Source organism: Scyliorhinus torazame, chromosome 2 (assembly GCF_047496885.1).
Source record: "Scyliorhinus torazame isolate Kashiwa2021f chromosome 2, sScyTor2.1, whole genome shotgun sequence".
NCBI classification, from domain to species: Eukaryota; Metazoa; Chordata; class Chondrichthyes; order Carcharhiniformes; family Scyliorhinidae; genus Scyliorhinus; species Scyliorhinus torazame.
In genome coordinates this window covers 380,721,775-380,738,791 of record NC_092708.1, presented here as the reverse complement: position 1 = coordinate 380,738,791, position 17,017 = coordinate 380,721,775, and the positions used below count along the sequence as shown (strand labels likewise).

Sequence of the window (17,017 nt, the reverse complement as noted above, 5' to 3'; positions counted from 1 at the left end):
GGTGGTTAAAATATCGAATGTAGCACGACAGAGGATTTTTTTTTTTTTTTAAATAAAGAGGTTACTTCAGTTTATGATTTCCCTCTAGTTACTATTAAAAGCATATTACAAGTAAACCTATTGTGTGGCCCAACCAATTTAAATAAAAACAGGAAACTGGAAATGCTGACCAAGGGTTACAATCAATATGGTAGTCAATTTCTTTTGCTTTTACATGTTGGCTGACCTCTTTAGTATTTGCAACATTTAAGCTGGTATCATTCAGCATTGGTGAGTTTTCATTTTCTCTGTTTAATTAGATCAACTGGGAGTAAAATTGCGATAAGTACCAAATTAGTTCAAAAGTAACAGGCAAAGAGGATCCATGTCAGTCAATTTTAATAGTGCAAACCCCCTATAGATTCACCACTGCAACCACCTTGTGGCATAAACAATAATATTTTCCAATTGGAACACGCAGATTTTTCCCAAAGCATGCCAATTTGAACCTTAAATTTTCTCATTGCTACCCTATGTACAAACCCAATTTAACTGGGCATCTTAAATCATGAACAGAGAATGCACTAAAGGAGGAATTTACAACTCTGCCTTCCTGTTAGAAAATCTAAATTGTAGTTTTTTAAAAATCTGACAATGACGGCCATGGAGCTCCAAATGAATGCCAACAGCAGTGAGGCCTCTTTAAATACTCATTTTTTTTTTTTTGAATAGGGTGTGCCCCAATCGACCAATCTTTGAGGCCTGATTTCTGCTCCAAAAAGGCAGTGCCCCCCCACCCCCTTTACTCTCACAAAACTGACCTCCACCCAACACTCTTGCAAATTTCCCCTCACAGCTCCCCCGTGCCTAAATTGCATATTCTCTGATTGCATTATATAAATGCAGAGACAAGCATGTAATAAAAATAAAGTAATTGGGCAGCACGGTGGCGCAATGGGTTAGCCCTGCAGCCTCACGGTGCCGAGGTCCCAGGTTCGATCCTGGCTCTGGGTCACTGTCCGCGTGGAGTTTGCACATTCTCCCAGTGTCTGCGCAGGTTTTGCCCCCACAACCCAAAAGATGTGCAAGGTAGGTGGATTGACCATGTGAAGTTGCCCCTTAATTAGGAAAAAATGAATTGGGTACTAAATTTAAAAAATAAAAATAAAGTGATCTAATTTGAGGGATTTTAACCTCCATACATGTTGGGACAAGCAGACTAGCATGTCTGAAAGAAAATTACTCAGGATCTTTTTAAAACAATAGGCCGGAGGTCCAATACTGTCATAATAGATTTTGTAATAATCAGATTTAAACTGGTAAGGGATATTATAAATCAACCTATTTTTAAACCTCGCACGGTTGTAGGCCGCAGCGGTGTTGTTGTTGAGGATTTATGGCAGACTTACAAGCCAAGGATGTCATGGACATCTATTTCAGAGGAAAGAGATGTGTTTCATAAATAAAAACAAAGACTAAAAAAAAACCAAACAATTTTTTAACAAGTTATTTAAAAGGAATATGAGCAGGGACTTTTAATAAATGCAGCAAGTGCAGTTGCTGGAAACCTCCTGCTCAGATAGATTCGATGGGTCAATTGGCCTCCTTCTGTGCCATAAGTTACTCCAGTCTATACTTTATAAAATAATCTGGAGTCAGGAGCAATGTTGAGTTTCTTTGAAAATTGATCATGTTTTGATTGATTGTCAATGAAAATAAGAGGCCAATGTTAAAATTGCTTTGCATCAGTATTTACACTAAAGAGATTAGCATGTAAATAGTCTATGGAATCAGGGAGTGACTCACCAACCTTACCATAAGCAAAGTCACAGTAATGAAGAAAACAATGGCTCTGATAATTTCCACCTCAAAGTTTTACAGGAAATAGGTAGAGAACATTGCAGATGTCCGAGAAACACTCTTCCAAAGTTCTCTCCCTTCAGAAGCCATTCCTTTAGATTTGAAATGTGCATACATTCTTCTACATAAAAGCAAAAAGTACCAGAGAATTATAGCTCAGTTAACATATTTCTGAACAACAGGTGTTAGGTTAAGTATGAGGACAGTGATTGAAAAAGTCATTTATATGGACCTCCAGAAAGCATCTGATAAAAGTCCCTTGAAAGAGACAGTTAGGCACGTTTCATGGAATGGAGGACAGATTATTGACCTGGCTCAGAAATGAGCTGCGCAGCAGGAGATAAGTAGGGAGGTACTGTAATTGGTAGGCTGCGATTTAGTGGTGCCTTGCAAGAATGTGTGTTGGAGCCTCAACTGTTCACCTTAAAGTTCTGGGCATCACCTTTAGATAGATACACTGGTCCAACAGGAAACAAAGTGTATATTTACTAGAATTTTCTTACTCTTCCATTTGATGTGAGCATTGCTAGCAAGGCCAGCATTTGTCATCACTCCTTACTTGCCCTCGAGAAGGCGATGTTGAGCTGTTTTCTTGAACCGGCGTTCAGAAACATACCTGGAGTTAAATTGCAGGAAGAAATGTAAACTCGGGCTGTAACTCTTGGAATTTAGAGGGTAAAGACCAGCATTCCAATAGACGTTGATTATTCGCATGACATTTAATTATGCGTGACATGTGATTTGTGCACCTGGAGCTCCACTGTTTCAGGTTTTCACCATTTAGAAAGTGCTCGGTGGTGTCCTTTTCAGGTTCAACGTGAACAGCCTCACATTTTCCCACTGAAATTCATTTGCCACCATTCTGCTCGTTCATTTAATCTATTGCTATTTTTTAAACTTTATGCTTCCATCTCTACTGCTTAGAATGGCAAATTGGCTTCTGTCAATTTTGATTTACGTTTTCAAGATATTGAAGAGAACAGTTAACGATTTCCAGTCCTTGTGGGTACAGGACATATTCCAAAGATTAGAACCAAACTTTTCAGAATTAGGAAACGCTTCCATACAAAAGGGTGAAAGATATTTGGATCTCTTTTCCACAATGACAATTTATGCCAAATCAATTGCTAATTTTAAAACTGAGATTGATGGATTTAAGGAAAAGTGTTAGGGCATGTGGGACAAAGTCAAAATTATGGAATTAGGTCACAAATAAGCTATGATCTCATTCAAAGATGCAATAAGCTTCAGGGGCTAACCTGCCTACTTTCCTACAAAACCAGTAAATACTGGACAATCTCAGCAGGTCTGACAGCATCTCTGGAGAGAGAAGGGAGCTAATACTTTGCGTCTGGATAACTCTTTTGTCAAAGCTAGTTCTTTTCTATGTATCCCCAGATAGCTTACACTGCAGCCAGAGTGCCCTGATATTGGGAGGGATTCTGGTGAACCTTTTCATTTAACTTTAGAAAAACGTACCATTAGTGATGGCTTCAACATATTACAGAGTGCTCAGTTTGTTCTAGGACAAGATTGGTAATATGGTTCAGAGGTGGATGTCCGAAAGAGATGGTCAGAGTAAAATGGCCTATCCCTCTATTTTTATGCATATTCATTTCCTAAATCCACAAGCTAATAATTAAGATCAGGTGTTTTCTGGAACAATGACGCACATAACAATGGCCAATTAGTCCTCTCTTTTATCAGCAGCACGGAGGATGTAAGCAGAGCAAGTTCTTATATGCAGACAAGTTGGAAACAGTCACATGCACATAGGTGGGCAATTTGTAAAGGAATTACATCCTAGATGCTTCACAGAAATTCCCACGCCCATAGACAAGTGTTGGTATGTGGAGATGGAAACATTTATAATGGTCAGAAGATGGAGTAGAGTCCTGGGCATCTATTCCTGGAGGATGCCACAACTCTTCCCTGAGCTGTATGTAAAATAAAGACTAGCCAAATGAATAAATAAATAAAAACTTTACTGAAAATGAGGGAAAACAAAGACTACTGAAGGCTGAATATCTTCCCAATTATGGCTGTTTCCTGTAAGATTCACCTGTGCTGCAGCTCCTCTTCCTCTTCAAAGACTCCAAAAGGTTTCAATGCTTCAATGAGTTTCTGAGTAAGCACATAATCATTTTCTTTTGGTGAAGCCAAACTAATTGGAGATGTAATACCATAATGTTTGTGTGTCTGGGGCTGCAGAGATCCTGGATTTGCAGCTGGGCTGTGGAACAAAACAGTAAAAATGTCAAACAATATAGTAACTGAATACTTAACTGCCTGTGACAACATTTCAGTTTGGAGCAGCAATAGTTGTATTTATATGGTCTCTGAATAAATCAAAATTATTTAACTCATTCAAAGAATTAAGTATGTTTAGCATCAAGTAATATTGTTTCACAAGGAAGTTCACCAACTGAAACAAAGACATCAGAGACACTTATTTTATTCAAGGGATATGGATATCACTGCCCATTCCTAATTGCCTATGAGCAGATAGTGGTTACATGTTTTCCTGAACTGCTGCAGTCCATGTAGTGTTACAAAGAACACAGCATAGGAACAGGCCTTTCGGCCCTCCAAGCCTGTACGGAAATGGTTGTGTCAGTGTTGTTAGGAAGAGCTCCAGGATTGACCTAACGTGTACGTCCCTCAACAATTTGCCATGGCCGATTCACCTAACCCACACATCTTTGGACTGTGGGAAGAAACCAGAGCACCCAGAGGAAACCCATACAGACACCGGGAGAATATACAAACTCCACACAGGCAGTGACCCAAGGCCAGAATTGAACCTGGGTCCCTGACATGGAGGCAACAGTGCTAACCACTGTGCTGCCCCTCAATATGCCTGTTGCCCTTGAAGGTGCTGTCGAAGAAGCCTTGGCAAGGTACATTATACACATGCTCCCAATGTGCACTGGTTGTGGAAGAAATGCCAGTCAAGCAGGCTGCTTTGTCCAGGATAGTGCTGAGCTTCTTGAGTGTTGCTGGAACTGCACCTATCCAGGAAAGTGGGGAGTGCTCGGTCACATTTTTGACTTCTGCCTTGGATATGAAGGGTCTTTGGGGAGTCAAGTGAGCTATTCTCTACAGAACACTCAGCTGATGACCTGCTCACGCATCCGCAGTATTTGCGGCTGGTCCAATGTGAGATTCAGCAATGGTAATGTCACTGAATATCATGGGGAAGTGGTTAAACTCTTAAATGACACAAGATTTAACATTTATGGAGTAATTCCCACTTCCAGTCACCATCAGTGAACATGACAGGTTTGATGAAGATTAGGCATTTTGAAGTCGACAAGGCTGTCATTTGATGGAATTTCAAGAATGATTTCCCACCCTAGTTTTGCTTCCATTTGCAACTGGTGTGTATGGCACATGTATAATGGCAAATTATTAGTACTGTATCCAACATAGAATGGCAGCATACGCTTGCAATAAACAGCTAATACATTTGAAAATTAATATCGCTAACATCCTGAGCAGGAAGATGGTCCTTGGAATTCAACATATTTAAGAAATTCCTGTAAAACTGGCTTGACGCGAGATATAATGCACATTGCTATTTGTTTGTGAAACTGTTCCAATGTCCAGTAGAGGAAACCGACAACATTGGATGCACAAGAGCAGTCTATATTAAAATTACTCATCCAGCATACATCAAGAAATTACATTATCTGATGGTGAACGCATTTGCCCAAAATACTCTCCAAGCGAGTCAACTTGACACCAGCTGGAAAGGTAGGGCAGGATAACAACAGAAGGTGCAAGCACAACGGAAAACAAAGGAATTGATGCACAACCACAAAGAATATTTGCAACAGCCAGCATTCCTATTAGCAAGTCAAAAGTAATTATCTGATAAAAACCATGTTGTACATGATTACATTTTAAGCTTATATATGAATTTAAAGGATTTTGGCTGCAGCTAGCTGCAAAGCATTGCCATAACAGGATATGTAATTTTCACAGCAACATTTGGAAAACAAGTTTGGATCTACGTGACAGTCAAGAAACTCAGGAACAGAATAAAACAGGATCCTCAGAGACAGAACAGCAGCACAGCTACACGTTAGCTCTTGTATCATGTTTTTAGCTTTCTATTTTAAACAAGAACTGAAAAGGAAAAACCAATCATGCACGATGATAGACTTTACAATGTTTATAAGTCAGGAGTGTAATGGAATACACTCCATTTACTTGGATGATTGCAGCTCCAACAATACTCTCAAGTTGTTCAGCATTCAGGACAAAGCCACCCGCTTGATTGGTATCCCACCCACAAACATGCACTCCCTCTTCCACCGACGCAGGTTACAGCAATGTTTATCATCTACAAGGTGCACTGCAGGAACGCAAGGCTCCTTCGACAGCACCTTCTAAACCCACGACTGAAGAACAAGGTCAGCAGATGCATGGGAACACCACCACCTGCAAATTCCCCTCCAAGCTGCACACCATCCTGACCTGGAAACATACTGGCATTCCTTCACTGTTGCTGGGTCAAAATCCTGGAACTCTCTCCCTAACAGCACCATTGGTATACCTAGACAACATGAATGCAATGGTTCAAGAAGGCAGCTTACTAGCGCCTTCTCGAGTGCAATAAGAGATGAGCAAATGCAGGTCTAGCCAGCAATGTACGCATCCCATGAATGAATAAAAGAATACATACTTGTGTAAAAGTCAAATTGAGGGCAAAAGTTAGGGGGTCAACATTTACACGAGTAATATTTGAGGAACGACATGCAAGCTTGAATGGGTTTAAAACTCACTGCCATAATGGAAGAAAGAAAAAAACCAACAACACTAATGAGTTTGTATTAATTCTCCAACATTTATTTTGTAACATTACAACCAATATACATTTCATCCAATACAATATAAATATATACCATAATAAATTAACAATGCTTCACACTGGAATCCTTAAAAATCACTGATCATTATCGGAATCACTGAACAATTATTCCCAATAGCCTGGTCGCATACCATTTGGATCTTCTTCATCTTCATCAGTGGACTAGAACCTTTGGCATAATTTCACAAATAATCCGTAGGATCATCGAGCACCTAAGTACATTACTATTCCATATTTTAGAAATTATTTTTGACAATAATGGGATCAAAGTTCATTCCATGGTCTATGGCCCATTGGTATAATGTTAAGGATGCTGGCATATTTCCACCTTTTGTGTATGCTTTTTCGCCTTCCGACATCTGTTGTTCCACATCTTTCAGATGCTGACCTTGAGGAGTTTTATTGATACATATATTCAAGGACTGAACGATACATGTGACTGTTGGAAATAAGGACAAAGTTGTTGTTGGTTTGCACATTCACACAGTATCTGCAGGGTAGGTGGATTTGCTATGCTGAATTGCCCCTTAGTATCTAAAAGGTTAGGGTGGGGGCATGGGTGCTCTTTAGAAGGGTTAGTGCAGCTTAATGGACCGAATGGCCCTCTTTCACATGGTAAAGGGGTCTCCATAGTCCCAGATGACTATAGGCTGCGTTTGGGGAAGAGGTGATTTAACCCGAGGATCACATCTCAAGCGAGAGGCAAGATTGAAAAGGCGGGCCTTCATAAATAACCTCAGCCAGTACAGGAATTGAACCAACTCTGCCGGCCTCGCTCTGCTTCACGAACCAGCTGTCTAGCCAAGTGAGCTAAACCGGCTTCCCTCTGCTCTGTCGGGATATTAGGGTTGTCAATAGGTGGGATTTGAACATGTGATAAACTTTCTTCATTTGGTAGTCCACCTGGTATCAAATTCCACACTTCTCCCATCCAGTTTTTGCAACTGCCTTCATCCATCCAGCCATTCACGAGTAGGGCGACAACGCTTTTCTGAAATTTTTCTGGCATGAACTTTGCATTTGAATTTTGTGCCATTCGCAATACAAGATAGAACCATATCTTCTTATGGCCAGTGTCTTTACAAGGATGATTTTTGCAGTAATCTCATTTGCTGGCCTGGCAAAGTTAATTCATGTTTCAGCCATAATCCCAACGCAGGCCAATCCATACATATTCTAGGTCAGATGACAAACGGTGAAATTTGATGATTTTATCAAGTGGTGGCAAACGCTGTGAAATTTACATTTTCTGATAAATGCCAAATTGTGTCATCTGGTCCACCGACTACTAGCTGCAAATTCTGAATCATCATCTTTCTTTGCTTCTCTGAGGGCATGGAGTCAGATTGCTCTGCTGGTGATAATATGATAAGTTTGCCAATGCTCATTAACCTATTCTACCACTTTTCTCCAGTTTAAATTGAGCTGTGTACTTATTATTCTTTCTCAAAGGCGCCATGACAGATTATGTGGTACAAATTAGTCTTGTTGATTGACTGGGAGATGGCCACTAAAACTGGCAGAGAGAAAAGTAATTAATAATTGAAACAGAGTTTGATTCCCCCTCCACAAAACCGAGGCTGATATTTACATGAAGTCCAAGGAAAATTACTTTTTAGCCCAAAAGTCTTTGGGTTGACTTTCACACAAATATATAGAGTACTCATTTTCCTGATGGAACATTCAGCATAGTTACTCGCTGCTGTCAAAAATATATCAAAAACACTATTATTTTAACATAGGTACTCAAATCATTTTCTAATTTCACTAATGAAATCTCCCATTTATTTAGCTCCAATATCTCCACTTTTCCCCAAAATTGTCCACTTGATTGACAATGTTACTCCAGTGCCATTTCTTCTTGTTCATTTCAAACTGAGTACATAATCCTAGATTAGGAACAAAGAGTTAAAGGTGAAAATCTAAATGAAAAGGCCAAAAATACACAGCAACTCCATCAATTTTTTACCACCTCCCTGAAAACGTCACCAATCCAACCTAACATGCCTTGATTCCTGGCAAAACTCAGCAGATGGTCAACTCCCCATTCATCATACTAGATTCGAAACATTAATTGTTTCTCTCTCCACAGATACTGCCAGACCAGAGTTTAGCCAGGAATCTTAATGCGTGAAACTTATGGTTAAGAGTCTCTAACCTTAGCTAATATTTAATTTCAAAACGGTGGTTGGTTAGCTTCAATTCTATGAAAAGGGAGTAATTTCTCTGGCCGAGTCAGTCTGAATAAATCTGTACAACAGAACCTCAAATGTAACTTTTGAGATAAAACTTGCCTCAGCAAAGCGCGAGGCTTGATCATCAGTCACTGAGCGTGGTAAACCAGAGATCATGTAATTGTAATCATGCAGAATGGCTTGCATCAACATGGGCAAATGAACCCAATGTTACTTTTTAACCCAAGAGTATAATATCCTCTCAAGTACAATAAATCCTGCCATTGGGATGAGCCAGAAATTAGAAACACATGTCACTATTACAACAAGAGTACATATGGAGCATCACTAACTGAAAAAAGCTGTGCCCAACATTTGTCATGCATAATATTCTCATTCCCACGTGGCTATATCCTCACATGACAAATCTGATGCTCAAAAGAGCACTCCTAAAAAATATTTATGAACATGTGCAAACCACACATTTGAGGGTATTATGATCTCCTTAAGAGATCGATGCTTTAAGAAATTAGACTTTCCAGTTGTTAATTCAAAGAATGACAGGCCAAGATTTCACAATTTTAAAATGTTTTTGTAACAAACGATCAAAAGCGCCGACTAAACATTTGTCAGGCAGTTTAAACCACAGACCAACATTCCAGTTTGTTTACTCATTTCATAAATAGGGTGGTCTCAAGGTCTTTACAGTAAGACGTCTTACAGCACCAGGTTAAAGTCCAACAGGTTTGTTTCAAATTACTAGCTTTCAGAGCACTGCTCCTTCCTCCTGAGGAAGCTAGTGATTTGAAACAAACCTGCTACCACAGTCCAATACCGTATCTCCACATCAGGGTCTTTAAACTAGCCAGTGTGGGGGGGGGGGGAAAGAGAGAAAACACTACGGGAACTAAATGGTTAACGGGAAGCAAAGCAACAGGTTAGCACATGGGAAGGTGAATTCAATAATAGCCCACGTGGCTCTACCCTCACATGACAAATCTGATGTTCAAAAGAGCACTCCTAAAAAATATTTATGAACATGTGCAGACCCCACATTTGAGGGTAGCACGGTAGCATTGTGGATAGCACAATTGCTTCACAGCTCCAGGGTCCCAGGTTTGATTCCGGCTTGGGTCGCTGTCTGTGCGGAGTCTGCACATCCTCCCAGTGTGTGCGTGGGTTTCCTCTGGGTGCTCCGGTTTCCTCCCACAGTCCAAAGACGTGCAGGTTAGGTGGATTGGCCATGCTAAATTGCCCTTAGTGTTGGGTGGGGTTACTGGGTTATGGGGATAGGGTGAAGGTGTTGACCTTGGGTAGGGTGCTCTTTCAAAGAGCCGGTGCAGGCTCGATGGGCCGAATGGCCTCCTTCTGCACTGTAAATTCTATCTATCTATGAATAATAATCTTTGTCACAAGTAGGCAAACATTAACACTGCAATGAAGTTACTGTGAAGAGCCCTTAGTCGCCACATTCCGGTGCCTGTTCGGATACACGGAGGGAGAATTCAGAATGTCTAAATTAACTAACAGCACGTCTTTCGGGACTTGTGGGAGGAAACGAGGAAAGCAAGGAAGCTATAGCAGGTGAGGACCGAGAAACAATCACTAAGGAGGTAATGTTGGACAAGCTAATGGGGCTAAAAGTAGACAGGTCTCCTGGCCCTGATGGGATGCATTCCACGGTACGAAAAGAGGTGGCGGGGGAAAATATAAAAACGCTCGTGGTAATTTACCAAAATTCACTGGACTCTGGGACGGTTCTGGCAGATTGGAAAACAGCAAATGTGACGCCACTGTTTAAAAAAGGTGGACAAAAGGCAGGTAACTATAGGCTGGTTAGTTTAACTTCTGTAGTGGGGAAAAGGCTTGAATTTGTCGTTAAGGAAGAAATAGTGAGTCATCTGGATAGAAATTGTCCCATTGGGCAGGCGCAGCATGGGTTCATGAAAAGCAGGTAATGTTTGACTAATTTAATGGAATTCTTTGAGAAAATTACGAATGCAGTGGACAATGGGGAACCGGTGTATCTGGAGTTCCAGGAGGCATGGTAGCCGTACAAAAGGCTGCTGCGTAAGGTTTTCTTTTTAAAATTTAAGTACCAAAATTCATTTTTTCTAGTTAAGGGGCAATTTAACGTGACCAACATCTTTGGGTTGTGGGGCCAAAACCCACACAGACATGGGGAGAATGTGCAAACTCCACACGGTCAGTGACCCAGAGCCAGGATCGAACCTGGGAACTCGGCGCCGTGAGGCAGAAGTGCTAACCACTGCGCCACCGTGCTGCCCTACTGCTGCACAAGATTAAGGCGCATGGTGTTACGGGTAATGTATTAGCATGGACAGAGGATTGGTTAACTGACAGAAAGTAACAGTGTGGATAAATGGGTGTTTTTCTGGTTGGCGATCAGTGGCTAGTGGTGTGCCTCAGGGATCAGTGTTGGTTCCACAATTGTTCACAATAATAATAGCTTATTGTCACAAGTCGGCTTCAATGAAGTTACTGTGAAAAGCCCCTAGTTGCCACATTCCGGCGCCTGTTCGGGGAGGCCAGTACGGGAATTGAACCCGCACTGCTGGCATTGTTCTGCATTACAAGCCAGCTGTTTAGTGTGCTAAACCAGCCCGTCAACTCCAGGTGATCTGGGGACCCAGGTAATGTGTCAAAGTTCGCAGAGTGGGCAAGGGTCTGGCAGGTGGAGTTCAATGTTGATAAACGCGAGGTCATCCATTTTGGTAGAAATAACAGCACAATGAACCAATATTTAAATGGTAAAAATGGTAAAAAATTGCAGCATGCTGCTGTGCAAAGGGACCTGGGTGTCCTTGTGCACGAATCGCAAAAGGTTGGTTTGCAGGTGCAGCAAGTAATTAAGGCGGCAAATGGAATTTTGTCCTTCGTTGCTAGAGGGATGGAGTTTAAAAGCAGGGAGATTATGCTGCAGCTGTATAGGATGCTGGTGAGGCCACACCTGGAGTACTGTGTGCAGTTTTGGCCTCCTTACTTGAGAAAGGATGTATTGGCACTGGAGTGTGCAGAGGAGATTCACTAGGCTGATTCCAGAGTTGAAAGGTTAGCTTATGGGGAGAGACTAAGTAGAGTGGGACTATACTCATTGTAATGTAGAAGGGGGGGGGGGGCATATTACAGAAACATTTAAAATTATAAAGGGAATAGATAGGATAGAAGCAGGGAGGTGTCTCCACTGGTGGGTGAAACTAGAACGAGGGGGCATAGCCTCAAAATAAATGGGAGAGCAGATTTAGGACGGAGTTTTTAAAAAAAAAGATTTTATTGAAAATTTTTGGCCAACCATCACAGTACATTGTGTATCCTTTACACAGTAATATAACAATATAAATAACAATGGCCAGTTTTATAAACAAGAAATAAATAATATATAAACAAAAACAAAACTAAATGGCAACTGCCTTGTCCCAGATAAATATTCTCCAAAAATATGTTTTAACAGTCCAATATACAATTATCTATAACAACAACCTATACATATTATACTTATATATTAACATCCCTGAGAATCCCTCTGGTTCCTGCCCCCCGCCCCCCCTGGGCTGCTGCTGCTGTCTTCTTCTTTTCCATTCCCTCTATCTTTCTGTGAGGTATTCGACGAACGGTTGCCACCGCCTGGTGAACCCTTGAGCCGATCCCCTTAGGACGAACTTAATCCGTTCCAACTTTATAAACCTTGCCATGTCATTTATCCAGGTCTCCACACCGGGGGCTTGGCTTCCTTCCACATCAACAGTATCCTGCGCCGTCCGGGCTACTAGGGACGCAAAGGCCAAAAAATCAGCCTCTCTCGCCTCCTGCACTCCCGGCTCTTCTGCAACCCCAAATATAGCCAACCCCCAGCTTGGTTCGACCCGGACCCCCACTACCTTCGAAAGCACCTTTGTCACCCCCACCCAAAACCCCTGTAGTGCCGGACATGACCAGAACATGTGGGTGTGATTCGCTGGGCTTTGAGCATCTCGCACACCTATCCTCTACTCCACAAAATTTGCTAAGCCGTGTTCCAGTCATATGCGCCCTGTGTAACACCTTAAATTGTATCAGGCTTAGCCTGGCACACGAGGATGATGAGTTTACCCTACTTAGGGCATCAGCCCACAGCCCCTCCTCAATCTCCTCCCCCAGCTCTTCTTCCCATTTCCCTTTCAGCTCGTCTACCATAATCTCCCCCTCGTCTCTCATCTCCCTATATATGTCTGACACCTTACCATCCCCCACCCATGTCTTTGAGATCACTCTGTCCTGCACCTCCTGCGTCGGGAGCTGCGGGAATTCCCTCACCTGTTGCCTCGTAAAAGCCCTCAGTTGCATATACCGGAATGCATTCCCTTGGGGCAACCCATTTTTCGGTCAGCGCTCCCAGACTTGCAAACGTCCCATCTACAAACAGATCTCTCAATTGTGTTACTCCTGCTCTTTGCCATGTTCCAAATCCCCCATCCATTCTCCCCGGAGCAAACCTATGATTATTTCTTATCGGGGACCACAACGAGGCTCCAGTCTTTCCCCTATGCCGTCTCCATTGCCCCCAAATTTTCAGAGTAGCCACCACCACCGGGCTTGTGGTGTATTTCTTCGGTGAGAACGGCAACGGCGCCGTCACCGTGGCTTGTAGGCAAGTCCCCCTACAGGACGCCTTCTCCAATCTCTTCCACGCCGCTCCCTCCTCTTCTCCCATCCACTTACATACCATTGAGATGTTGGCGGCCCAGTAGTACTCACTCAGGCTCGGTAGCGCCAGCCCCCCCCCCCCTATCCCTACTACGCTGCAAAAATCCCTTCCTCACTCTCGGGGTCTTCCCGGCCCACACAAAACCCATGATGCTCTTTTCAATCCTTTTGAAAAAAAGCCTTCGTGATCACCACCGGGAGGCACTGAAACACAAAGAGGAATCTCGGGAGGACCACCATTTTAACCGCTTGTACCCTCCCTGCCAGTGACAGGGATACCATGTCCCATCTCTTGAAGTCCTCCTCCATCTGTTCCACCAACCGCGTTAAGTTTAACCTATGCAATGTACCCCAATTCTTGGCTATCTGGATCCCCAAGTAGCGAAAGTCCCTTGTTACCTTCCTCAGCGGTAAGTCCTCTATTTCTCTGCTCTGCTCCCCTGGATGCACCACAAACAGCTCACTTTTCCCCATGTTCAGCTTATATCCTGAAAATTCTCCAAACTCCCCAAATATCCGCATTATCTCTGGCATCCCCTCCGCCAGTTCCGCCACATACACCAATAAATCGTCCGCGTAAAGAGATACCCGGTGTTCCTCTCCTCCCCTGAGTACTCCCCTCCACTTCCTGGAACCCCCTCAATGCTATTGCCAGGGGCTCAATCGCCAGTGCAAACAATAATGGGGACAGAGGACATCCCTGCCTCGTCCCTCTATGGAGCCGAAAATACGCAGACCCCCGTCCATTCGTGACCACGCTCGCCATCGGGGCCCTATACAGCAGCTGTACCCATCTAATATACTCATCTCCAAAGCCAAATCTCCTCAACACCTCCCACAAATAATCCCACTCCACTCTATCAAATGCTTTCTCGGCATCCATCGCCACGACTATCTCCGTTTCTCCCTCTGGTGGGGCCATCATCATTACCCCTAACAACCTCCGTATATTCGTGTTCAGCTGTCTCCCCTTCACAAACCCAGTTTGGTCCTCATGGACTACCCCCGGGACACAATCCCCTATCCTCATTGCCATTACCTTGGCCAGAATCTTAGCGTCTACATTTAGGAGGGAAATAGGTCTATAGGACCCGCATTGCAGCGGGTCTTTTTCCTTCTTTAGGAGAAGCGATATCGTTGCCTTTGACATAGTCGGGGGCAGCTGTCCCCTTTCCTTCGCCTCATTAAAGGTTCTCATCAGTATCGGGGCAAGCAAGTCCACATATTTCCGATAACATTCGACTGGAAATCCATCCGGTCCCGGAGCCTTCCCCGCCTGCATACTCCTAATTCCTTTCACTACTTCCTCTATCTCGATCTGTGCTCCCAGTCCCACCCTCTCCTGCTCCTTCACCGTAGGAAATTCCAGCCGGTCCAGGAAGCACATCATTCTCTCCTTCCCATCCGGGGGCCGAGCTTCGTATAATCTTTTATAGAATGCCTTGAACACTCCATTCACTCTCTCCGCTCCCCGCTCTATCTCTCCTTCCTCATCCCTCACTCCCCCTATTTCCCTCGCTGCTCCCCTTTTCCTCAATTGATGGGCCAGCAACCTGCTGGCCTTCTCCCCATACTGTACACTCTGTGCCTTCCTCCACTGTGCTTCTGCAGTACCCGTTGTCAGCAAGTCAAATTCTACGTGTAACCTTTGCCTTTCCCTGTACAGTCCCTCCTCCGGTGCCTCCGCATATTGCCTGTCCACCCTCAGAAGTTCTTGCAGCAACCGCTCCCGTTCCTTACTCTCCTGCTTTCCTTTATGTGCCCTTATTGATATCAGCTCCCCTCTAACCACTGCCTTCAGCGCCTCCCAGACCACTCCCACCTGGACCTCCCCGTTATCATTGAGTTCCAAGTATTTTTCGATGCACCCCCTCACCCTTAGACACACCCCTTCATCTGCCATTAGTCCCATGTCCATTCTCCAGGGTGGACGCCCTTCTGTTTCCTCCCCTATCTCCAAGTCTACCCAATGTGGAGCGTGATCCGAAATGGCTGTAGCCGTATACTCCGTCCCCCTCACCTTCGGGATCAACGCCCTTCCCAAAACAAAAAACTCTATTCGCGAGTAGACTTTATGGACATAGGAGAAAAACGAAAACTCCTTACTCCTAGGTCTGCTAAATCTCCACGGGTCTACTCATCCCACCTGCTCCATAAAATCTTTTAAGCACCTTGGCTGCAGCCGGCCTCCTTCCAGTCCTGGATCTCGACCTGTCCAGCCCTGGCTCCAGCACAGTATTAAAATCTCCCCCCATTACCAACTTTCCCACCTCTAGGTCCGGGATGCGTCCTAGCATGCGCCTCATAAAATTGGCATCATCCCAGTTCGGGGCAAAAACGTTTACCAAGACCACCGCCTCCCCCTGTAATTTGCCACTCACCATCACGTATCTGCCCCCGCTATCCGCCACTATGGTCTTTGCCTCAAACATAACCCGCTTCCCCACTAGTATAGCCACCCCCCTGTTTTTCGCATCTAGCCCCGAATGAAATACCTGCCCCACCCATCCTTTGCGTAGTCTAACCTGGTCTACAAGTTTCAAGTGCGTCTCTTGTAACATAAGAAACTTAAGGCAGACGTGGTTAAGGTGTGCGAGTACTCGTGCCCTCTTTATCGGCCCGTTCAGCCCTCTCACATTCCACGTGATCAACCGGGTTGGGGGGCTTTTTACCCGCCCCCCCCCCCCCCTTGTCCATTAGCCATCCCCTTTTTCCAGCTCCTCACCCGGTTCCCACGCAGCTGTGTCCCCCCCAGGCGGTGCCCCCCCGCCCACCCCACCCCACCCCGGCTCCCCCCTCTCCCCAGCAGCAGCAACCCAGTAACTCCCCCCTCCCACCCCCCCGCTAGATCCCCCACTAGCGTAGTTACACCCCCCATGTTGCTCCCAGAAGTCAGCAAACTCTGGCCGACCTCGGCTTCCCCCCCGTGACCTCGGTTCGCACCGTGCGACGCCCCCTCCTTCCTGCTTCCCTATTCCCGCCATGATTATCATAGCGCGGGAACAAAGCCCGCGCTTCCCATTTGGCCCCGCCCCCCATGGCTAACGCCCCATCTCCTCCACCTCCCTTCCTCCCTCCACCACCACCTGTGGAAGAGAGAAAAATTACCGCATCGCAGGATTAATAACATAAAACTCATCTTTCCCCCCCTTTTTCCTCCCTCTTCGCCCTCCATACTCGCCCCACCACTTTGTTTCAAACATTCTTTTTTAATAACCCGCTTATTCCTGTTTTTCTTCCACAATAAAAGTCCACGCCTCATCCGCCGTCTCAAAGTAGTGGTGCCTCCCTTGATATGTGACCCACAGTCTTGCGGTTGCAGCATTACAAATTTTATCTTCTTTTTGTGAAGCACCGCCTTGGCCCGATTAAAGCACGCCCTCCTTCTCGCCACCTCCGCACTCCAGTCTTGATATACGCAGAT

General features: G+C 44.3%; 1 protein-coding gene across 3 annotated transcripts in view; it reads right to left on the bottom strand.

The window, feature by feature from the left end:
• The window catches only part of papola (poly(A) polymerase alpha), a 104,974-nt gene that overhangs the window by 72,111 nt on the left and 15,846 nt on the right, over positions 1–17,017 (bottom strand). For 2 of the 3 annotated variants that reach the window (XM_072493580.1, XM_072493581.1), the window contains exon 2: positions 3,902–4,072. In XM_072493580.1, the coding sequence (XP_072349681.1) occupies positions 3,902–4,072 (171 nt within the window). Of the gene's footprint in view, positions 1–2,342; positions 2,447–3,901; positions 4,073–17,017 lie in introns of those variants that run through there. The other variant, XM_072493582.1, reaches the window with a different exon arrangement.